Consider the following 24433-nt stretch of genomic DNA (forward strand, 5'->3'; position numbering starts at 1 on the left):
TCCAGGAATAACCATGAAGCTTCTTGATACACTTTACGGTAGCTTGTTCAAGCATGGCCATTTCAATAAATCGCTCTATAACTACAAATATTCATATCAAATCTGATATCGCTCAATTAAGGACTATCAAATTGACAATGTGCTTCATCAGTTCCACCAGAGGGTGGTGTACACCAACATGTTCACTGTTAAAGTTCATTTGCAGTGCATTTTGTAAATATTCTAATCTCTCATAAAAATTTTCTTGAAATAAAACACTTTTCAAAATAGAAAATCTACTGTTTAAATATAAATTGAGGCAAAGAACAGCATAAAGATACCCTTTATATCATAATAAGGTATGGTGGGTGCTAACAGGGGCCCCTGGCACAGACTATGGTCAGAAAATTGACTCATAGGACTGACATTAAATTACAGAAAAAAAGATCTGCAGGCTCCAATCTCCTTACTGAAGCATCATGGAATTGTGGTTTAAGGAGAATCTACTTGTGACCACAAAGAGATTCCGAATGACTACAAGATGCAAAACACAAGACGAAACATGTTGAACGACTACAAATAGATGCAAAATGCCTACCAAGACACGTAAAGAGATGCCCAACAACCACAAAGAGACACAAAAGGACCACAAAGACATGCTAAACAACTACGAAGAACTGCAAAATGGCCACTTAGAGACCAAATATGACCACAAACAAAATAAAAAATAACTCAAAAGATGCAAAACGTTGCACAACAATTACAGGAAGATGCACGACAACTAACAAGACATGCTAAATTACTACAAAGAAACAAAACAACCACAGTCTGGGTGTTTTGCTCCCTTGAAGGAGGGCTGGGGGTCCGCTGTCTCATCCCTCCATGACTGGTAGAAATGTGAGGAAGTGTTTTGTGCTGCAACATACAGTCGCTCTGAAAGATTTTTTACATATTTTAGGAAAATGATGAAGACCAGAACTGAACAGCATTCCTTTTTAATTCTTTGTGTGTATTCAAGACACCAAAAGTCAAAGAGTTTTAATGATATGATCCCACATGAGAGTGAACACCTGTTTTATCTCTGTTCCCTTTTCTGCTTCATTGGGACGTGAGCTTTGTGTGAGTTTGCGAATGTGTTTTGTTCAGATAACAGTCTAACAATGATGGGGTTAAAATAGACCCACCAAAGGGAAAACACAGCTATTAGCTAACCTGCAGGGAAACGCACAGACATACAACACTCGTGTGGATTCAGAGCCCACAGTGATGCTGGAATCTGCAGTCACTTTTGATAATACACAGCATGAAAGGGATTTCAGATCAGAGTCCTCAGGGGGAATACAATGGAAGTGGTCCCTTGTGAAAATATTAAGCATTACAAAAATATCCATCCATGAATTTTGAATGGAAAAAGTATGAAATATATATACACAATATGAAGTTCAGTCTCTGTGGTGCTTCAAAAGCATATTTTCACACATTTCATCTCATCTGTTATCACCACATGTAGACGTGAATATGTTCAGAAATAAAACACAGTCAAACCAATATGATTACAAATATCAAATCCAGGTTAGGCTAAAGCAGGGTGGTATTTGAAGGAATTTTTGGAGGGAAATCTAGGATAAAATGTGAAGATTGGAGACACTGAGACCTTGATGACTTCTGCACAGAGGTGAAACAAACAGTGCTGACGGAGCACTCCGACTCAGTCGAGGCACTCCTGCATGAAGGTAGAGTGAGTTCATTTGCAGGCCATTACTGCTCACTCTCCTTCAGCTGATCCAGATTGTGTGGTCGATGTGCACCCTCGTCTAATGCGGTCGCCTGGAAACTGGCAGTCACACCCTGAGAGGACAGAGCGATTACATTTTTTAAAATACTTGTGTGGTTCAAATGTGCTACTTCAAACAGTTGGAAAACATTCTTACTTTAAATTACCAGCGTTAAAAAAAGATTTAACTTCTTTGAACAGTTAAAGTTAATGGTAATGACACACAGCACCTTATGAGGAAAACACTAATTAGAAATCAACATTCTGTCTTTTTTTTGTTGGCTTAAATGGAAATAAAATGCCCTATATTACCTTGTGTATTAACAAAATAAATTTGAAAAACAACAGCTAGTCACATCACCCCGATATAACCATTAAAAGTATCAACTATACGCTGTAAACATTTAATTGTATACAAACCCAGTCCGTCAGTAAGTGAATCGTTGCAGCGTACACTTGGATATCTACATATTAGACTAATTTCTCATCTGAATTATTCGCTCTCTGTGGCTCTGAGGTTTTACACGGTATGTGGTAAATGACTGTCCTCATGACACATTTCATAAAAACATGTTCGTCATCAATGGAATGTGTTTTCGTAAAGATATTTGTAAAACTTTATTAATTGATTTTGTTTTGACATATTAGCAAAGTTATTACAGCCAGCATGTAGCAAACATTTATATTTATACATTCAGCAGCTACGGAGCAACGATGTCATTCATTTGGAGTTGTGTTTCTGTGTCTGCTGTCTGGTGCTAAGCAAGCAGCGATCAGTGGCTTTAAGAGGTTTTTTTTCAATCAAGCCGCTTGTCGTTGCTTGAAACTATGCTGACTAGAGCGGTAAGAGTGAACCAAAACAGTAAAGTGATGGGTGTAAAACCAAAACAATGAACTGAAAAACACCTAAAAGCTCAATTGTGCTTCACAGATTCTGACATGATAGATGATAAACTAACTATTATTCTTAAACCTAATTGGCATTGGATTTTACAGAAATAACATTATGGGACAGTTTCATAAATATGTCATGTTTGGAAAGAGATAAGCATCATATAAAAAGATTGTAGGAATGGGAAACCTGTCTGTACTCCTGAACCTAAAGCAGGATGGAAACACAAAGACGGACAACTAGAGCGACTTTGTGGAATTTTAGATAAGCACATCTAAAATGTTTCCTCCTCTTGGTGGAAGTCTGAGTGAATAAGATAAAACCGCAGGTCAGTGGGTTTTCCAAAAACTGGATGACTAAATGACAACAGTTTAGGTCAACCTGGTTTGTAAATCTACACAGAAACAACAACAGGATATTTCACAAAGGCAACCCGAGAGTAATTTCCGCTCATCATCAGTTATCAGGAGAACAAACAGGCTGCTGACATAGAGATAACAGCGCAATCTGATCCTCCCAATTGAAAACATGGTGTTAATGTTATTCATACTCTGCACAATAAACACTTAACGGGGTAGTTATAAAGTGTGCAATGATCCTAACATAACCTGATAAACCTCAAAGCTGCACCATTGAATCATTTGGACTGACAAAGATGGAAAGTTAAATCTTAGATTTACTGAAAACATCCACCTTTCCTCAAAATATATATATTAATATATAATATATGATAGTATATTTCACTGTTTTACTTACTACAAAAATGAATCCATGACTTGTACTTTTAATTGAGCATATTTTTGTCAGGATCCAGGATCCCTGTCTGACCCGGTGTGTGTGTCCCCTGATCTCCTCTCCTCATGTGTCCTGTCATTCCCCTGTCTGTTGTGGTGTACCATGTGCTCTGTTTGTCCTCTGCCTTCAGACACCTCCCAGGGCCGCACCCTTAATCGTGCACGGCTGAGGACACTCAAGCTGATCACCTCCTGCAGCCTGACACACCAGACTCAGGGCCCCTTAATGAGTACCCTGCCACTATATAAGCTCTGGCCCTGCAGTCTGGGAGTGTCAGGTCGTACCGTCTTTAACCGGCTGAAACCCCGTGGCATCCTCTGCCCTCCTTGTGTCTGTGGATTACACTCCGCCGCTCTGCCCTCCTTGTGTCTGTGGATTACACTCCGCCGCTCTGCCCTCCTTGTGTTTGTGGATGCGCTCCGCCGCTCTGCTCTCGTTGTGGTCTACGGATTACACTCTGTCGACTCCAGTATCGAGCCACGGGACTTCACGCCGTCAACTCACCAGCCCTCCAGTGTCGAGCCACGGGACTCACACCGTCGATCTGTCGCTCTACCCGCCTGGGGTTAAACGGACTACAATCGCCGTCAAGCTGCCAGGCCTCCGGTGTCGAGCCACGGGACTCACACCGTCGATCTGCCACTCGGGTGTCGGACCACGGGCTCCACACCTGCACCCACCTGTCTATAAATAAAACCTGTTGAACATTCACTTCTGTCTCCTGTGGTCTTGCTTTTGGGTCCTATCTGTGAACTCCCGTGACAATTTTAAGAGTAGCCGGACTGAAAACCATAATTTCACTTCCTTTCCTGGTTTTTGAGTGTGCGAGGGCAGAGATGTCCTGTGTTGCACTTGCAACCACACCAAAGAGAAATGTCACGGAGTCACGGTGTACTGACCGTACCCTGAAGTGCACGAATACATCGCTGCAGCGAGGTTAAACCGCCGGAGGTTAAACCGCTGGAGGTTAGCGGTTTAACTTTTTGTACAACAAAAAACATTTTCTAACTCACCCCGAGAGAATGGAGCTTGTTTGTCCTGCTCAGTGTTGAAAATGTACATTTCAAAAAATCATCAACAAGCTGTACAGCCAGAAACAATGTAATGTAATGGAACTGAAGAAGTAATCTGAAACCTGTTTCAAGTTCTGTGAATTATGAACAGTCACAGAGAGGCTGTTTCTGGGAAAAAACGATTATGCCGATGAAAATATATTTTTCAACCAAACATGAATATCTCTTAACTATCCTCATGGCTAGATACCAGCAGGTAATTTGCTTGAATCATCCTTTTAAACTGTGATGTTACCTACTTACGAATTTGAATACACCTTTCAATGCTGCGTGAAGAAAGACTGATGTACCTGCATGCTGTGCTGGCTGCAGGGTGACAGGCCATTGGACGTCCAGCGGGCGTGTCTCCCCTCTGTGCACAAACTGAGCTGGTGAGAGGGAAGTGGAGGCAGAGCTGCTTCAGCTGTCACAGCACAGGGATTAGAGCGCTAGAGAGAGAGAGAGAAATCAAAGAAAGAGGATATCAGAGAAGGAGCAATGCGTCAATTTGACAAATTTCCCCTTGGGGATGAATAAAGTATATTTCTATTCTATTCTAATGTACACGTATGTTCTAAGAGAGTGTTGCTGCACACTCACCACCTTCGAGGCCAGGCTGTGGTGTGGTGGATGCAGAGAGGGCAGGGAGGTGTTGTAAGACAGCAGGCAGGGCTGCTGGCGTCGGCCCATGGATGCAGAGGAGTGAGATCGCAGGCCAGATGCTGATGCAGTTGGAGACTCCACGTTCCTGCCCAGGCTGTTTGACTTGCTTTCCTTGCGTTGGTACTCTATTGGAGACTGAAGGGCTGCATGGGACAGGAAGAGATGTCACATCACTCAAACGCACCAAACTCTTGAATTTGTGGATGTATTAAAGAAGCACTGAGCTCTGTAACCATTAAGGAAGTTCCTCTGATTCTCTAAGATCTGGACCACGTCATCGAGCCAAGCTTGCTGTATTTCCGGAGATGATGCCTGCATGATGAAGCGTGTCACACTGCTGTCAGTCCCGCGGGAGGTCAGGACCAGACAGAATGGATTATTCTCAGAGTGCTCCTCCACACCCAAACAGCTGACCTGAAGCACACAGGACCCTTGTTAAAGATAAAGGATAAACACTAACACAGACATGTTTTAAAAGATGCTATAAAATACAGTGTCACTCGCACCTTGATGCCGTTTTTAAAAGTGTACCCTGGCAAAGAGAAGCCCTTTTTCTTGTCAATTGGCTCGCTGAAGATGACCAGCTGCTCAAACAGGAAGACCCTCCTCTCCTTCGCTCTGGACGGGAAGCCGCTTTCCTGCTCGCTGACAGAGAAGGTATCCTGCTGCAGCAGCTTCCCCTGAGCCGTGATTTTCCCCTGAAACAGTGTGTTCGTCACAAACATTGTCACACCCTGGATATGTGTTTCATCTGTGATGACGAACAGGAAAGAATCTGTATCTCACCTCAAAACCTTGGAGCCTGCCCACATTCATCATATCATTACAGCGTTTTGGCACGAAACACATCACCTCCACCGCCCTCTGATGAGAGAAATTGGATGGAGGAGAATCCATAAGTGAAAACATCATTTAGTGCAGACTCGGAATAGTACTTTACACGTTCAGTTACTATTTGATTAGGTACATCCAGCTACAACTAATGCAGTCTAATATGAGAGACCAGCAACAAATCCTACCTTCATGAAGTTTGTAATGATTTTCTTTTGACCGATTATAGTTCAACATTTCAGTAACAACTGAACACTTAACCTTTACGAAGGTAGTATTTCTGCGGGACTTGTATTGTATTAGACTGCATTGGCTTTAGGTGTACCTGATAAACTGGCAGCTGACTGTATATGTATTTGTACCTGCAGCTCCTCAACATCCATTCCTGCTTTGCGATAGTACTTCAGGAAGTCCTGGCAGTCAGAGAGAAGTTTATTTATAGTTTTATGATTTCAAAACGAAAGTGAAAAATACCATTACAATAAAAAAACAAAGGAGGGAATGACACTTGGATCTGACTGTGATCCAAAGAGACTTTATTACAGGGGCTACATGATTAATAATCATAATTATTATTCGCAGTTTGTCTTTAATCTTTAATCTTGTGAAACAGTACCATGCATGCAGATACACAGTCATGTTAAACTGCAAACCTTCAGCAGTAGTTGATACTTCATGATCCTCTGAACAGGTTTGATGAGCAGATCATTGAGCTGCAACCTGTGACCCAACAGCTGCCTGAGATACTGACAGGTGACATAGAAAGAGAGAAAATGCTCTGAGTAACTAGGAACAAGTTTTTAAAGAGCTCCAGTGAAATTGACTGCAGTATAAAAGTTGACTCACCTCAAAGTAGGTCTCAATGAATTCAGAGACAATGTATTCTGATTTGGGTTTGTTCTGACAATAAACCACATACATGTGAAGACGCCGTTCCTGGAAATTTAAGAATTTAAGAGAGAGAAAGAGGGAAAGAGAAAGAGGGAGGTAATTTGACAAATATTCCAAATAATCTGTGCGTGAGGTGCAGCGTGACGAAGGACAGAGGAAGGCTTCACACACAGTCACAGCTCTGATCCGTGCGACCGTCAGCCAAACTGAAAACATGCAGAGTGAGGAAAAGAGAAACTTGTCAGTAACTTGTTAGTAACTCACTGATCTGTAGACTCACATGTTTGATGAAGAGCTGGGCCAGGCTGTCTGGATCAGCCACACATTTTTCCAACTCCCCCAGGAAATATCTGTGTGACAGGAAACAGAGAAGGTCAGGATGGAACAGTCATCCAGTCAAACACACACACACACACACACACAGGAAACAAACAGCCACAGGAGACGTGACACATGCTGAACCAACATGAAACATGAAGACCTCAAAAAAAAGCGTTAACTGTAAGAGATTGTTCATATTCAGAGGAACTGGGGGGGGGGGGGGGGAGAAGAGACATCTGTGACTCACTCCTTATGCCAGTCATAGATCTGATGGATGTTTCCAAACACAATCCTATCCTTCCCTTTCAGGTCCTCTGGAACTCCTTGATTGACCATAGTGCCCATATAGCCCTACACACACACACACACACACACCCACACACACACACACACACACACACACAGAGAAAGACACGTCATCAATAAAATCAGAGGTTTCCAGATGGAAAATATAACTTCTCCCTCCGTTTTTGAGATGTGAATGTTGCAGCATGTTATTGATGAAGGGATCTCAGTTAGGTATAAATAAACAGATTATTTAAAAGCTGAAAGAGAGACAGACCTGCACTATCAGTCCAAGATCTTCCACATACAACCTTTCAGTCTCTATCAGCTCCGTCAGCACATATCTGAGAGAGAGAGTTTAACACAGCAAATAAAGGACATTAAGAAATAGAAATGTACATTTTGGCAAAAATAAAAACAAGAAATGTATGATACATGCGCTTTCTTGCTGGGAGTTAGATGAGAAGGTTGATACCTCTCAAGCTACAGCCAGGAGACAGTTAGCTTAGCTTAGCATAAGGACTGTAAACGGGGGGAAACAGCTAGCCTAGCTCAGTCTAAAATAAACTAAATCTGCCTAGCAGCACATCTAAAGCTCACTAAGTGTTGATACATTACATCCTATTGTCTAACTGTGACCATTTCAATTTGCCAGGCACAGTGACTTCCTGTAGTCTCCGCTGGATGCATGACAACATCACAGTGACAAGACTGCAGAAACTCACTTTTCCCAGACAGATTACCCCTCATGAAACCACAAGTTGTGGTTATACACTTTATTTGGATGAAACAAACACGGCGTAATGTGTTTCGAGGTGATGGTAAACAGATTTTTCCTTTGGACAGAGTCAGGCTAGCTATTTCCCTCAGTTTCTAGTCTTTATGCTAAGCTAAGCTAACCATCTGCTGGTTGTAGCCTCATATTTATTATACATACATGAGTGGTATCAATCTTCTCATCTAGCTCTCTGCAAAAAAAGCGAATGAGCGTTGTGACAAAGACCCTCTCCATTGCACACATTTGTGGACTGTTCAAGACAATAAGAGACTCGCACACTGAGTTTAATGTTTATTGTAAGGTTCTGATATGGTCTCGGGAGTAATTATTGAAGGTCGGGCCTGTAGACACAAACATATTATTAGTTTACATGAAATTTCTGATGTTTCTTTACTCTCTGGCATATAGATTTCATAGGTGACCTTCCCAATCTGTCTTGTGACTTCATAAGGTCCATGCCACTTGGTCAAAAGCTTGCTGTCAGAAGTAGGAAGCAATAACAGTACCTTTCTCCCTGGTTCAAAAACCTTCTCTCTTGCTTTTTGGTCATACCACTTCTTTTGGTTCTGTTGAGCCGTCCTCATGTTCTCCTGGGCCAGTGCTGACATCTCGGTCAACCTTTCTCTCATCTTGACCATGTATGCCACCACATTCTCTCCCTTTGATGTAGGATTTTCCCAGTAGTCTTTCAGAAGGTCCAGTGGCCCTCTCACCTGGCGTCCATAAAGCAGTTCAAATGGTGAGAAGCCGGTTGAAGCCTGTGGCACCTCCCGGTAGGCAAAGAGCAGATGGTCCCAATCAGCTCCTGTGCGGGACACAAACTTGCGCAGCATGTTTTTCAGTGTCTGATTGTATCTTTCAACCAGCCCGTCAGTTTGGGGGTGATAAGGGGTGGTCTTAATTATTTTTACTCCTAACAACCTGTTTTAGCAACCTCGACATAAAATTAGTCCCACAGTCTGTCAGGACCTCTCTAGGTATGCCTACCCTGGAGAACAGCTGTAAAAGGCAATTAGCAACATGTCTGGCTTTTACAGACTTTAGTGGATAGCGAGTTGCATAATCACAGATTACCAAGATGTACCGGTTACCAGAAGAAGTCCTCTCTAATGGTCCCACTACATCCATGCCTATTCTTTCAAAAGGTGTCTCAATAATTGGCAATGGCTGTAGCTGGGCCCGTGCACCCTTACTCTTTGAAGTCAGCTGACACGTCTCACAAGAACTATAGAACTGCAAAACCTGACTGTACATACCTGGCCACACAAAACGACTGGCAATCCTACGCAAAGTTTTTTGAAAGGCCATATGTCCTGCCCATGGTACTCTTCACCTTCTTCTTGGTGGTAGGAACAGGGAAGGCCTGAATGGCATCCACCTTCCCCACATGAGGCTTGATCTGGCCCAAGCCGAAAACATAACTCAAATACTCAACCTCTTTCTGGGCTACTGCACATTTCTTTGGATTAATGGCTAACCCTGCAGCTTTAATACATTGTAGGACTTGTTGCAGATGTGACATATGTCTCAAAACATGGTTCATTAGTCTCTGAAAAGTAGCTGGTGCTCCATGGAGGCCAAATGGCATCACCTTAAAGTGATACATACCAAATGGAGTCCTAAAGGCTGTCAGCTCACGAGCTTCCGGTGCTTACGCAACCTGCCAGTAGCCTTTACTCAGGTCCAGGTTAGTGATGTACTTTGCTCTGCCAACTCTCTCCACGAACGAACAGTTGATGGTGCGTTGGTTCCTGGCAAACCTGGAACTCCTTTAACAAGTTGTCATGGATGTGGTGGGCTGCCTCGAGTATGACCCAGCGCTGGTTCAGCCTAAACGGCACCGGGAATTCTTGACCAAGACGGCTAAGTTTAAGGAGATGATCCCTATCACGGACTCTGAGCGGTGGCAGAAGATCCACCAAACCTACCGGGCGAAGTACATCCAGGACATCATCCTGCCCACGCCATCTGTTTTTGAGGAGAACTTCCTGTCCACACTCACCTCCATCTTCTTCAACAAGGTGGAGATTGTCCATATGTTGCAGGAGGACGAGAAGTTCCTAACGGAGGTCTTGGCACAGCTCACAGACGAAGCCACAGAAGACAGTAAAAGGAGAGCTTGTGAACTTTGTCAAGGAATTCTGTGCTTTTTCACAAACGTTGCAGCCACAAAACAGGGACGCTTTCTTCAAAACTCTGGCAAATCGCGGCATTTTACCTGCACTTGAAATAGTCATGGGAATGGACGACCTGCAGGTGAGGGCAGCAGCTACGGACATCTTCTCTTACCTGGTGGAATTCAGCCCCTCCATGGTCAGAGAGTTCGTCATGCAGGAACCACAGCAGACAGACAACGATGTTCTGCTGATGAATGTTGTGATCAAGCAGATGATCTATGACTCTGACCCAGAGTTAGGAGCTGTGCAGCTGATGGGTCTGCTCAGGACGCTCATCGAGCCCGAGAACACGTTGGCTTCCACCAATGAAACCGAGAAGACAGAATTTCTGAGTTTCTTCTACAAGTACTGCATGCATGTCCTGACTGCTCCTCTGCTGGCCAACACGACACATGACAAAAACAACAACCAAATACATAGCAGAGGAGACACAGCAGAGGTAAGTGCTTTGAACATGCATGTTATTTGACAGCACTATTAATATATTCAATCATTTAAGTTACAGATAACCAAACTAATATGTCTCCAGGCCCGACCTTCAATAATTACTCCCGAGACCATATCAGAACCTTACAATAAACATTAAACTCAGTGTGTGAGTCTCTTATTGTCTTGAACAGTCCACAAATGTGTGCAATGGAGAGGGTCTTTGTCACAAGCGTGTTTCCCAAAATGTCGAACCACTCCTTTAATGTAGAGGTCAACACCTACATGCTCTTCTCTAGTGCAATGTTTCTCTCCTCTTCGCTGCCCACTGTGACAGACCACTGGCTAGCTGAGTCGTCAGTCACAGTGCAGCCGTCTTCCCCTTGGAGAGTGTTGATGCTGGATTCTTGACCCTAAAACACACAAACAAGACAGAACAGCTTTTAGTGAGCATCACTGTAACACATTACGTAAGAGGAGACAAGCAGAGAGGCATCACGATATGTGAGGCACAGGGTGCATTTTCTCAAGTACTGTTCTGTAAAAAAAAACACATGTTAATTTAAGTTTATAAAATACAATGAATTGCTAATGATTGAACTAATGGCTCCTACACTTTTTGACCCTTGTCACCACCTTATAAAGCAGTGTATCTGAGGCCCCTTGTTAAAATGTATACCTCTATAAATTGTGAGCAGTTTAACAAAAACAAATTTGCACTTTAATGAGGTAACATCCATTATATCACAAAAATAGCTAGAATTACAAAAAAGTCAGACAAATGAATACTAACATGTGTAGCAGAGACACCCCCCGGTTTTATCGCGTGACCCTTTGAAGGAGCAAGACCCCCAGGTTGGGAACCACTGGGCTATACGTCGACCAGACCAACACTAAAATGCTACTTACACGTTGAGGCATCAGTATGAACAATCCAATATAATACTATTTTACATATCATATAAGAATATGTTAGTCACAGGGGCTCTTTTTCTGAATTCAAAGTACTTTTACTTGTAATACTTCAATTACATTTTGCTGATAATACTTCTGTATTTGTACTTAAATAGGAGTTTGAATGAAGGACTTTAACTTGTAATGGAGCATCCTTGAATTGTTGTATTGGTCCTTTTAATTGAGTGAAGGAGTGATGTCTGACCACTGGGCATCAAGCACACAAACTTAAAATCATTGAGCTTCATCTACAGCACCCTCTGAATCAGCCAGCACACATCTGGAGAAATATACAAAGTTGAGAGGGTCCTAATCCTGGAGAACACATTAGTGGAGCAATTTTATGCTCCCTTTTATGATCCCTTTTGGAAAGTCATGCCACCCCCCAAATCCCAAGTAACCTGAGAATAGTAATCACTTTTTAATGTTTCTCCTTAAATCTGAGGAGACTGTTGGGCATTTGGAAAAGCAGAGTCAGGCCTGACAGATGAAGGTGAATAACGAGCAACATTTGCACAATTTGTCCGGTCAGATAAATGAGGCTGGGCATTAATACAGTTGTTACTATAACAAATACCTCTATTTCACCTCTATATCAGCGAATATAATATATCTTCGTACATCTTTTCATACTTCATACAGACATACTTACAGACTAAGGTCTCTCAAGGCTACCAAACGGAAGAAGTAAAACGAAGCAGCGTGTCTTCTCATTAGAATCTAAAAGCAACGAGGCAATAACTGTTGTTGCTCGTAGCTCGTAGCTCGTAGCTCTGAATAGCATTTACAGTTAACTATCTTGGCCGCTTAATAGGGCTGATGACGCTCCAATAACAGCTGATTCCTCCAACAGACTGCACTGTAAAAGTCTGCATTTCTGTGGAGGAATCAGCTGTTATTGGAGCGATTACCGAGCTCACAGTGTGGCGTCAGTTGCTGCTAGCACAACAGCTAGCAGCTGTTGTGCTAGCAGCAACGCTTGAAATTATCCCCCCGGTCGCTTCCCGTAGCATTCCTTCAGCCATTCCTTCATTAGGCTTTTTTGTTAACAGTCCTAGTGAGAGGTAGGTCAAACGTCAAAGGTACTTCATCCATATTTATGTTAAATGTGTTGGCAGCGCAAAGCTACGGAAAAATTAGCTGCACCGTTGTAAAAGCCGCAGTCTCAAAGCGTGTGAAAAAAAGTAGCGGCTTATATGCCGGAAAGTACGGTAATCGACTTTCACTGCAACATTTTGTGCTCTGACTCGGTGGACTAGATGATAATCCTTCTGCTGAGTCAGTTTGTAGGTCAAATATGCCCTCTGTTTATTTTCAGGATCTGTCTTTTTTTGCTGTTACTCTGTCTGAGTCAACTGTTCACGTCTTCACCCAGCAGACATCCTGCATATGAGAAACATCTGAGGCTGATTCAAACTACATCTCCCCTCTGCTTCTGATCAACTAGTCAGCCGCAATCAAAAATGTGCTTAGGTTGCTTATTGCTCTAAATGCTTCCTCCTCTCTTACCGTTACTTCTCATCAGCTACAATCCATTAGCTCCTCTGGAAAAGGAATAGTTCCGCATTTTAGGAAATATTCTTATTGGCTAGAGTTAGAGTAAAGGATCGATACCACTCTCATGTCTGTAGGATTGATATCTGGAGCCAGTATCCAGTTAGCCTAGCTTAGCATAAAGACTGGACACAGGGGGAAACAGTTAGCTTGGCTCTGTCCAAACATAACAAACATCTGGTAAACTGCACCTCTTAAGCTCCCAAATTAACATGTTATTCATCCATTGTTTAAAATGTTCAAAAACCAACATGTAAAAATGACAGTTTTTACACTTTAGTTTTTGTGTTTAATAACCAAATGAGAAGTAGCGTGTAAATTGGTGAGCTTTAGAGGTGCTGGTAGGTTGGTTTACTTCGGACATGGCCAGGCTAGCTGTTCCCTTTTTCTAAACTAAGCTAACTGGCCTCTCTAGGTTATATATACCGTACAGAAGTGAGGGTGGTGTCAAGCATATTCTCGAAATTTCCAAAATTAATTTTAAGAGACGATAAGCCTTGACCTGGGCAGAACAACATTAAAGGGTTGAGAAACCAAAGTAAAGATAAAGGTGCAGGTGTCTATGAAATAAATGTGTCCCAACGAACCAATGGACTGAGAAAGGCTGAAAGTGAGGACAGTCATTTATCAAGTAGAACAATGTCAATGACAATGCTACAGGAACTACTACTACAGGAAGGAACTGATGCCGAGTTGGACGAGGAGGTAAACCTTTTCCTTTACCAGTCCAACAGCAAACGGCAGTATTATGCTCACGTACTGCTGACGGCCCTGGATTGGTCCTTGGCTAATTCGCTCTTTATTGCTCGGGCTGCTTGGGTGTCGTGAAAGTACACTCCTCACCCCCCAACCCTGACCCTGTTCCAGCCTGTTTCAGACTGTTTCAGACTGCTTTGCTAGTTGATTACTTCCAGATGCCGACTGCAAAAGCCCACAGGATTGATTCTACTCCACAGGGCCTTACAAAGAGTATTCACTAGTGTAGGGTTACCAGAAAAGTAGTGGTATGTGCTTGTGTGTGTGTTTGTGTTTTTGAACACGTGTGGAAATATGTGCTATTCATTTGACATAATTGGTGGAAGTCAAACTAGAATTATTTCACATGCCAATAAAACTGAACATGATGTAGAGGGATGTGCATGTTTATAATTCATGATTTCAGTGTGAGTTGTCGCAACGCATAAGTGTGTTTCTGTAATTTATACATTAATAACTCATGAGACCTGCAGTACCTAAGGGCTGGATGATGAGAGAGGCTCCACTGAGAAGAATTTAGTGGCGAGAGCACCTCTGACTTGAATAGTTTGCATGATTTATTTATTAATTCATGAATAAATATAAATCTAATTTTATTTTTTTATTTCGTTTTTCTCGACTACTTTGTAATGTAATTACATTTAAATTGATTTCATGCCATCGCAGCAGTGACGTGCTACCTACAGTATATGTTCCCCAACTTGTTTTGCACCACAGACTATTTTAATTATGGACCCAGGTAAAAAAATTAAATAACAACTTTCAACCTCGTCTTTTTTCTTTCTTCATATGATTCAGTTTTCTAGTTCTTTCGTTTTTTATTTTCGAATATATCTTAATTTGAGACACTGAATTTCTGTCTTGGCAAAGGTTGGTGGAGCTGCAACTGCAGTTTATCTGCTGAGACGGACCATTGAATAGAACAGAATAGAGTAGAATAGAGTAGAATAGAGACGTTACTGGAGTCTGAGTGTCTCTGCCTTGCAGGAGGTCAGATAAGTAGCTCTGACAGGGCAGCTGTGTAGGAGGAGCTGTAGGACTCAACAGACCGTCTGTCCAAACCTGTACAACACAAACACAACAACCATTACAAACAAGAACATAAAATGCATTTCCTCAGGAGGTATAAACGTAGCCGTCTGTCTTTAAGTCTCACCGTGTCTCCTGATGGGAGGATGGTGTTGTTGTCGTATGGTTCCAGAGGCCTCGGCTGAGTTTCACTATGGGAAAGGAGCGACTGCCTCCTGTCTGACCTGCACATCTGCTTCTCGACTTTTCCCGTTCCTCCTCTGGTATCAGAGCTCAGCTTGCGGACGGGATTGGTAAGCCATTTCTTGAGCGTGCTGACAGGGTGCCGTGATCCTCCAGAGGAGGAGTGTGAGCAGGGGCTGGAGCTGCCTGAGGCCTGGTGGGGCACAGGGCCCACTGATGAGGTGATGCTGCCGGTGCTGACCGCCACAGAGTACGACTCTGCTGCAGAGAAAGAGGGAAAAGGAGTGGGTTAACATACAGCAGCTAATTGTGGGGTACATCCTCTCAGGTCAGATGCTGCAGGCAGATTTCTGCAACAAAATGTTGGTCAATTTCCTGTGTTAAGCCCTAACTGTAACTTTAGTAGCTGCAGCTACTGTACCCACTGGCGCAAAATTATTATAAACACATCTGTTCTCACCAGGACGGACTCATAACTTTAAGTGGAGATTATATAAGGCAGCTTGACTGCGTGCATTTGTTAGACATTTTCTGAAAAAGGAATGTATTTAAAGCAAAAAATGTGGTGACATCGACGAAGGCCCAACACTGTCCTGTTCAAAGTATTTGCAGTGCTTTTACTAAGATGTGTCAGAAACAATGATGAGAAGAGGCAGTTAAAATGAAGCATCACTGAACATGGATAGTATTCCATTGACACACACTTTATTTGCGTTTGCATAGGTGCACGTCGATCAACTGACATGCAGATAACAGGACATCAGTCCTTGAGCATTTTGATTATTTAAAAGGAAAGCAATGCCCTGAATCAGTCACAACTGAACGCATCACGTCTGCACTGAACTGCCCTCATCCACAACTCAGGCTAGTCCAACACTGAAGCTGACACCCTTTCACAACACAGCTGGATTTTGTGTGCAGCTTTAAGTCTCTTGAGTATGGAAACTGGTACATAATTCTCTACCACACTGTTTTAATCCAGCACCCTAACATTAACATTTCACTCTGTTCTGCTGATCGTAGCAAAGTGGAATCTTTCATGAGGCTCATTTTGTCAACCTGGACTCTCGCCAGAAGCCACTATTCCCTGTCAGCACATTTATGTAAGCTGTAATCATAATAGCAAGCTTTCAAGAAGCCAGTGGAAATCTGGGTCATCCATTTGCCAAAACTGCCTGATACTGCCATTAAACAAGACACCATATTGACGGTAGAATATTAAATAAAGTGCTTTTCGTACTTATTCAATTCAGTTCTCCATTTATATCACGTCGATCAACAAAACCTTCCCCAAGCACACTAATATTTAGTTCACTGATCACGACATTGGTGATGATCTTTTGTGATGATTTTATTCAAATACATGCTCTGTATATTTATCATGTTAATATGATGTCAGACAAAAGTCTCTAGCCTCCGACTAAACAATGCAGACAAGTAAAGTAGGTTGAATTCAAAGAAGACTGGAATCAAACTAATTCATCGCCTGGTACTTCATGCAGTGAACGACACAAACTCATCTCTATAATGGGATGATTAAGAGGGAATTGAGGAGAGTCAGTGTGCGTGCGTGTGTGTGTGTGTGTAAATACATAAACACATATTGTATGTTGTCATCCACAAACAAAGACAGGCATCTGGTCTCCTTGTTTTTTATCTATCAAGATCACCTTACACCTTACCATCTGTTGAAATGATAAAAAAGTGCACCTTTCTGCCGGCTTTTCTACAAACACATCAGCGTTTTCTATGAACTGACCCTTAGTGGTGCATAATAGTCAACGTGACGTCCAAATCACCGCTGAGCTGAGCGACTGTTTGCTTGAGACACTTATGTAATGTGTCATTTTCCCACAGAGTAACATCTGGACCACCATCCGGACTGCAGACTGCAGTCAGCAGTCAGCCTGCTAGCGAGCATGCTGTGAATGCATCCTGCAGGATTTATGGACATCAAAATGATGTTCAACATTTTCTTCTTGTGTAACCTTTCTGTCCATGCAAATAGTAAATAGTGGACAGTAAAGTCTAACTTACATTTCAGGAAAATGATTTTCTGTGACCATTTCGACATATCACTGCAGCAGATTTGTGTAACTTCTACGGTGGTGTTTTTATGTACCACACAAATGTTCTACTGCATACAGATTGATGGATGGATTAAAGCTTGCGTGTGGTTTAATTCTCTCGGCAACCCGGATGGCTCAGACAAAACACCTCCACAGATGGAAAGAGAAGGCAGCACACTGGAACAAAACATGAGCATGGGGTCAGTTTCTCCAACAGTAATCCTGTCTGTTGCACTTTATGTGTATAAAGATAAGATGATTCTTCTCTAATGGGCAGGGTATATTAATAATTCACATATTAGATGAGAGGAAAAACATATACTGTATTTGTGCTGCTTCCTCATTCAAATAATGGAAGTCTCGCTCTCTGTTAAAGCAGACGGTTGGGAGCGTTACATCTTCCCCCAATAAACCCCATAAATGGTCATGGTTAGCAACAGCAGGAACTACTGAGATGATGACACTTCACCAAGTCTAAGCATGGCTAAAGCTTTACACATGTTACCTGCCAGGCCTTGATTTGTATGCATATGGGAGAATATTACTGTTGGTGCTTCATATTCTGCGCGTGCTCATGTAGGAAATGATTGTTATTGCAATCAAGACCAGTCATTCACTTCCTGTTGGAATACTGCCAATGCAAATACTTCTCAGTCTACACCGCTGTCATCACCAAAACCCCAAATCAGACTCTTTCATGTTGTCTGCATCCACTCATGCCCAAACAGGGCTGATGCACAGTTTATCAATCCAGCAAAGTGATAGATTAATAGAATTAAAAAGCCACACACACACACACACACACATATAAAAGACTCATATTCTTTGCTCCACATTAAACTAATGAGTGGTTTCATTCCTAAGCACAAGAGAGGACTTTCAACATGTAGGTAAAACTGCTGCACAGTTACTCAGGAAAATGGTTGGCCACATGTAAAAAAGCAGATTGAAGCTAAAGGTTAAACCAGGATCTAATCAGCTGATCTCTCTGTACAACTACACAGAGTCTATCTATCCCAATTCATACAGTCGCTACTGCTAACAGCGTTTATTGACAGTCATTGGTAACTTCTGTGTTATTTACTTTAAAATATTGCTGCTTCCAACCAAATGTGTTGCTGCTAACTGCTACTGCATCCTGCTATCCGCTGGCCAGCTCCCACTGCTGCATCACAAAATGGTTCAGTACATTCCATCAAACTGAGATACACCAGGCACTTGAAGATACATTTCATCATCTATACATACAGTCTATGGTTGCCATATGTGTATAGAAACCAATACAAGTATAAAGTGTCATGCCTGCTCTTCTCTTTTCGTCTACTCTTTTCTACTCTTTGCTTTTAGTCTGTGACCTGAGCTATTATCAGGTTGATTGTGTTTACTGATCAAATATGACAAGAATAATGATGATTAATGTCCCTTCACATGCAAAAACATCCTGCATGTTGACAACGGACCCAGTTAAAGTTTTCACAGTATCGCAGGACATCTACTCCTCGTGCTTTTCTTTTCCCCACGGCGCTGCAGGCTGCGGATGTGGCTTCTCAACCCTCATTGTTTTTGTCTGCTGCTCAAAAAAACTCTCTCTCTTCTCTATCCCCCCCTTACTGCAGGTCTGGTTAAGGTCAGAGTTTTAGGTTTGAGTTTAGGGTAAGACGAGAATGAGTAAGTGTACATGTAGGTATATAACGTTCTTTGCTGATAACAGCTGCTGCGGCTGGAAATGACCTCCAAACCAAACAATGAGCTGAAAGATGCTAAGAAGCTCTGTAGAGCTGAGGGGACTGCAGATTTGCACTAAAACTCCTTTCACAAATAAGTAATCACTTGATCTAATGTTGATGAAAAACAATTTGATGAAAGCAACATTAATCACTCCTTGCACTTACACCTGGCGCTTACATCGTGAGAAGATTGTGTGGATGAAGCATTAAGTTGATACATTTTACTCATTTATTCTGGCTCTCTTAAGTTTACATGAAGATCAGGCACTCCTGTGGTTCAGCGACAATATACCACAAAACAACCACCAAATGCAAAAGTGCTCCATGGCTGAGACTACAGCTAGCCTTCTGTCTATGAAGGTGCAATGGGGTACTGGACACTTTTGTGCTTATTAGTCATCATGTTTACTTCTTCAGATCCTGGCAGTGATGACCTCACACACATTGGAGGACTAATGGACTGTTAGTCATGGCAGTTTCTGAGCCTCAGTGATGTATGTGTAATAAGACAGTGAGATTTGTTGGCAGGAATTTTAAGCAGATTTCCAAGCAAGTTCCCTCAAACATACTTTATGTGGAGGCCTTTCTCTGCCTTTAAAAATAGCTGTTGGACATTGAGCCAAATTAAATAAAACACTCCATGAGCGAGATTGCAGAATGAAGGGGTTATAAGAAGGAAGTCTTCAGTGGAGGTGTTGGGATATTGGAAAGCCAAAAAAAACTAAAGGGAAAGCCCCAAACCACAGAAGAACAAAACTTGAAAATAAAATAAAAGGCTCTCCAGCTCAAGTATTCCTGCAACCACAAGAATAGAACAATTGTGAAAGAAAGGACAAACAGATCAGATGAAAGGAGAGCAGCTATCCTGATTGTAACTGCTATGACTTTCTATAAACACAAAGCTAACTCATCCATGAACTCACAAACAGACAGAAAGGGTATTTTTAGAGTCAGACTGCAAGAGAACACCTTGTACAACAGCAATACTGACACCACATCATCGTAGCAATCTGCATTGCAAGATATCTCACAAAAAGACTGTTTTCATTTTTGTATATTTAACTCTTCTGTCAGAGCAATGCAGCTCAGAGGAGAGCTGTTCTGTAATCACTCCCCGAGCAACTGGAACAACAGAGGATTTAAGGGTCGGGGCAATAATTGGATGTTTTTGTGTGTCTGTGAATGTGCATGTTCAAAAGTGTGTGTGCGTACAGCTGCCTTTGCTCTGAAGCAGAGTCACAGTTTTGTAGGGGTAGATTAGGAAAATCACTCTCTGCTTTTACATGAAGTCACAAATGTATCGAATATGGAAATAGTATCAAACGTTACGCAGGTTTAAAGAGATAAAAGAGAAAAGTCTTTACTAATGTAAGCTGATGTTGTCATCAACCTTTTGGTGTAGTTTATACCTATGGGGCACCAAAATTTACTCAATGTAGTAAAAAAGTTAACAGTCCAGTCAAAATATAACATTATTAATTAAATAATTAAAATGGAGTAGAAGAGTTTATTCTTCAACCTCAAATCAGTTGGTCATAAAATAAACTATGTTTTTGCTTTACCACCAATTAGAGATGAGTTATATTTGTAAAAGTAGCATTTTAGCAGCCAGGCTAATGCTTACAAACCAGCACTCTTAAGTCCTGGACTTTATCCTTGAAATTTTTTTCAAGATTTGTTTGATTTAATGTCTCTTTTCTCATATAACATACTCAACTAAAAAACGTCTAAGTTGTGCTAGCTAGCTAGCATTGACAGCAAATGCTTTAGAAAGTGTGTGTGTGTGTGCGTGTGTGTGTGTGTGTGTGTGTGTGTGTGTGTGTGTGTGTGTGTGTGTGTGTGGGTGTGTGTGTGGGTGTGTGTGTGGGTGTGTGTGCGTGCGTGCATGCGTGCATGTGGGTGTGATGAGTGTCTTTAAGCCTAATTTTCCAGCGAAATGTCGGGAAAGTGACTCATTGATGAATTTGTTTCAGAGATTCAGTGATCAACAGCATATTCAGAGACAGAGATCCAGATGTGACTCCATCTCTGACTTTTGTTGAGACATGAATCCCTGGCTGCTCTCGCTGTATCTGTATCACATCCTTCTAAATACAGACTGCAGATTTCCAAAATATGAATCCTAAAAAAATATGGATGAAACTAACAATTGCTAACAATTGTCAGGCCTTTGGTGCTTGGATGACAAATATACACCACATTTTCTCTCACAGATAAACCAAAACGAAAGGGGACAAAAAAGCCATTGACGAGCTAAGCTGTGATACCCTATTTGCGAGGTGAGGTTGCTGTTTACAGAAGCTAGTTAGCAAAGTTAATCTGGTGAGCTTCATTGTTTCAGCTAATCCTTCCTACTGTCAGTAAAGGAGCCATTTTGTGGTTGTTGTGCATCATAACAGTGCAAACAATGTTGTAACTGCACAAAATGAGCACTCATTAGAGTGCAGATGTTCACCAGGTGTGTCTGTTATGACCACTACTGTAATGTTTGATTGAATGAACCCCACCCACAATTGACTAACCCTCCATCTAGACTGCAAGAGTATCAGACAAGTTTTTTAGCCGCACATCTCACACATGTACCGCACAGGCATGCGTCTTCGCTTCTTCTCATGGGCATTTAAATGTCACTTGAAGCGTTTGTTTAGGCAATAAAAAGGCACAGAATATCTGTGTCTCTGGGCGCAGAGCAGCACTTAAGTGGCAGCCGAGCGGCAGTTGAGTGGCGGTGATGCAGTCAGCTGTGTGTGTAGTTCCGTTGGCTGTTAGTTGCCTAACAATAAATGTGACTGTTTTCCCCATAAACGTAAAGTCTACGGTCTTCCTCCACTGTGTCGCTGACCACAGAGTAGTGGCTGGGGGTCGGCGATGCACTCATCTGTGTTATCGCTCGTGGCCCCTACCGGCCGTTTAAGAGATGTGAGTGAGCAGGCAGTCAATGGCAGTATTAGGCAAGAAAAGGAGTTTTGAGAGAGTGTGAGTCACCACAACCATGAGAGGTCCTTCAGCATGCAGCCTTAACTAGCCACCCAAAATTGCATGCAGTTTGCTGCAGCAGAATGCGACATTAGCCGTGGACAGACACAGAGGTGCACACTCCCTCACGGACACATGCACATATGCGAGCTATTGCGTGATTCTCCTGGCGGAGATAATAACAGGGCAGACATTGGGTTGATAATATAAGCCGGGAGCCCTGGAATACAAGCAACCACTTTGTGGAAGCTAATGTGGATTCACAATGAGAATAAAGACTATTAGTATAGCGGGCCTAGTTAAGGGGTGTGTACATGTAAGAGTAAGTAATAATGTTTGTGAATTTCATACTTTTTTGCATCTACTAATGCAGCGAACATTTTTTGGTGTATCGTCCACAATATAATCGTTTTAAGTTTTAAGTGAATAATTGTTTTTATTCTACACTTTTTCTTGAGTTATGTGAACATGAAGGACACACAATAGGAAGCCTACGATTTTGTCCCAACAACACCACCATTTGTTTTCTGACCATTTAATATTAATAATGATTATGATTATAATTATAGTAATAAATCAGATTACTGTCGCGCTTTTCAAAGTTCTCAAAGCTGCTTTACATCATGCTGCTGCCCTGTCGGTATGACATGCACAATGAGGTTGGGAGGTGAATGAATGTAAAACATAATAATGATTAATAAAAGTGTTGCAAAAAATATGTGTTAAAAAGGTTCTTTGGATTTTAATTTTGACTTAGAGAAACTCCCGTTGGCTTTGATGTATCATACATAAGTAACAATCGAGTCCATCTCCTAACATTACGAAACATGGTGTACAAGCAACAAAAACAATCATAATCACTCAGACCGTACTCTACAGTCAGAGAACGACCACAGCAAAAGTACTCCTGAAGAGCATCTACGTACCTTTACCTCGAACAAAGCAGCAGCCACATTTGCTGAGAATTTTTCTGAACAGGTGCTGACACCCACAGCCTCGCTGGTGGTGACCCCCTCTCATGATGATCAACTCCTGCTGCTCGACTTAAGACTATCAGAAGTAGACATCATGCTGGACGGACACACACACAAGCACATGTGCGCACACAAACACACACACACACACACACACACACACACACACACACTATTCCTGTGGTAATACCCTGAGGAGATGGGAGGCAAAGTGTACCGAGAGCTCCACAGTCATAGTCCAACTCTGAGTAGAAACCCCTGGGACAAAAATGCCGTTTCTATCCCATGATTTGAAGAATAACAGCGGAAAAACCCAGAGAGACAGCACTCTCCTCCACTCGCCAGCCTCTCTGTGTGGTCAGATAGTGGACAAAGATTATGAGAGGGACCAGAAATAAGTGAGGGAGCGACAGAGGGGCAGGGAATGGGAGGGGCTGTGATGAGGGAGGGGAGGGAGGGGGTGGTGGCTAACATGGTGTACTGCTGTGCCAGCATCTGTTTCCAAGTCCCGCCCGCCTCTCATTCCTTTCCCTCTCCCCTCTCCCCTCACACCTCGCTTATCAGCTTCTCTTCTCAGTGTTATCTCTGTGGCTGCAGGACCTTTAGTGCTGTCATCGCATGAGCAAAGGACTTTTCCATGAAATAAGCAATAACTTCAACTGTTCAACTTTCTCTTCAACCACGCAAATGACTAAAATATCACAGAATTATATGAAATATAATAGCACGCATGTACATACTGTCTCATGTAATGACCCACTAACACAAACAGCTACAACCAAATGTTGGCATTTTAAGCAGCGGTTCCCAGCCTGGGGGTCGGGGCTCCCTCAGGGTGCCACAAGATAAATTTAAGGAGTCATTAGATGATGACAGGGTCGGGAAAAAAATCCTTTTTAGTTCGTTTTTCTTCTTAATCTTAATCTAGCCACCAACAACTAAAAGTTCAAAGGGTATATTTAGGATTGTGGGATTGCCTCCACACAGCTGGTGGCTGAGCCTGCGGCTAGCAGCTAACGACACACACAGCCCCCGAACAATGCAAACAAGGGCACCAGTGATGACAGAGCTAACAGAGTTCACCATGGGGGAACCGGAGGGTGGGGGTTATGCTTATGTGACGATGCTCGGGGTTGGGATGACGTTGTCAGCAGTAACCGCCATATGAATGCAGTGCAGAGCGGCGGCAATTAGCTAGCCAGTGGGGCACACACACTAGGACTCACATGCACTAACATGCATGCACAGGCTACGTAAACAAAGCAAAGAGGAGCTTGGATTACTACACACAGACTTCATTCTCTGCTCAGGGCGACATTACCCCACCACATCTTTACATGCAGTTGT

At 42.4% G+C, this 24433-nt stretch overlaps 1 protein-coding gene across 1 annotated transcript; it reads right to left on the reverse strand.

Moving 5' to 3' along the window:
* Positions 1 to 349: 349 nt before the first annotated feature.
* On the reverse strand, positions 350 to 23381 carry arhgef25b (Rho guanine nucleotide exchange factor (GEF) 25b). Its single transcript, XM_079297011.1, has 16 exons — positions 23039 to 23381; positions 15285 to 15601; positions 15089 to 15190; positions 11150 to 11277; positions 7761 to 7827; positions 7446 to 7549; positions 7158 to 7227; positions 6833 to 6922; positions 6640 to 6732; positions 6349 to 6399; positions 5942 to 6019; positions 5662 to 5853; positions 5389 to 5569; positions 5093 to 5298; positions 4804 to 4941; positions 350 to 1827 (listed from the first exon to the last, which is right to left on the reverse strand). The coding sequence occupies exons 1-16, from the start codon at positions 23130 to 23132 to the stop codon at positions 1738 to 1740; spliced, it is 2001 nt and encodes a 666-aa protein (XP_079153137.1). The 5' UTR covers positions 23133 to 23381; the 3' UTR covers positions 350 to 1737.
* Positions 23382 to 24433: the final 1052 nt, after the last annotated feature.

This window comes from Melanostigma gelatinosum (assembly GCF_949748355.1).
Source record: "Melanostigma gelatinosum genome assembly, chromosome: 3".
Lineage (NCBI taxonomy): Eukaryota > Metazoa > Chordata > Actinopteri > Perciformes > Zoarcidae > Melanostigma > Melanostigma gelatinosum.

Bases quoted from the DNA above. Each gene is read 5' to 3' on its own strand.
- arhgef25b (XM_079297011.1), bottom strand. From the start codon at position 23,132: ATGAGAGGGGGTCACCACCAGCGAGGCTGTGGGTGTCAGCACCTGTTC. The intron at 15,191-15,284 runs GTGAGACTTAAA...TGTGTTGTACAG, and splicing joins TCCTCCCATCAGGAGACACG to GTTTGGACAGACGGTCTGTT. The intron at 5,854-5,941 runs GTGAGATACAGA...ACACTGTTTCAG, and splicing joins GCAGGCTCCAAGGTTTTGAG to GGGAAAATCACGGCTCAGGG.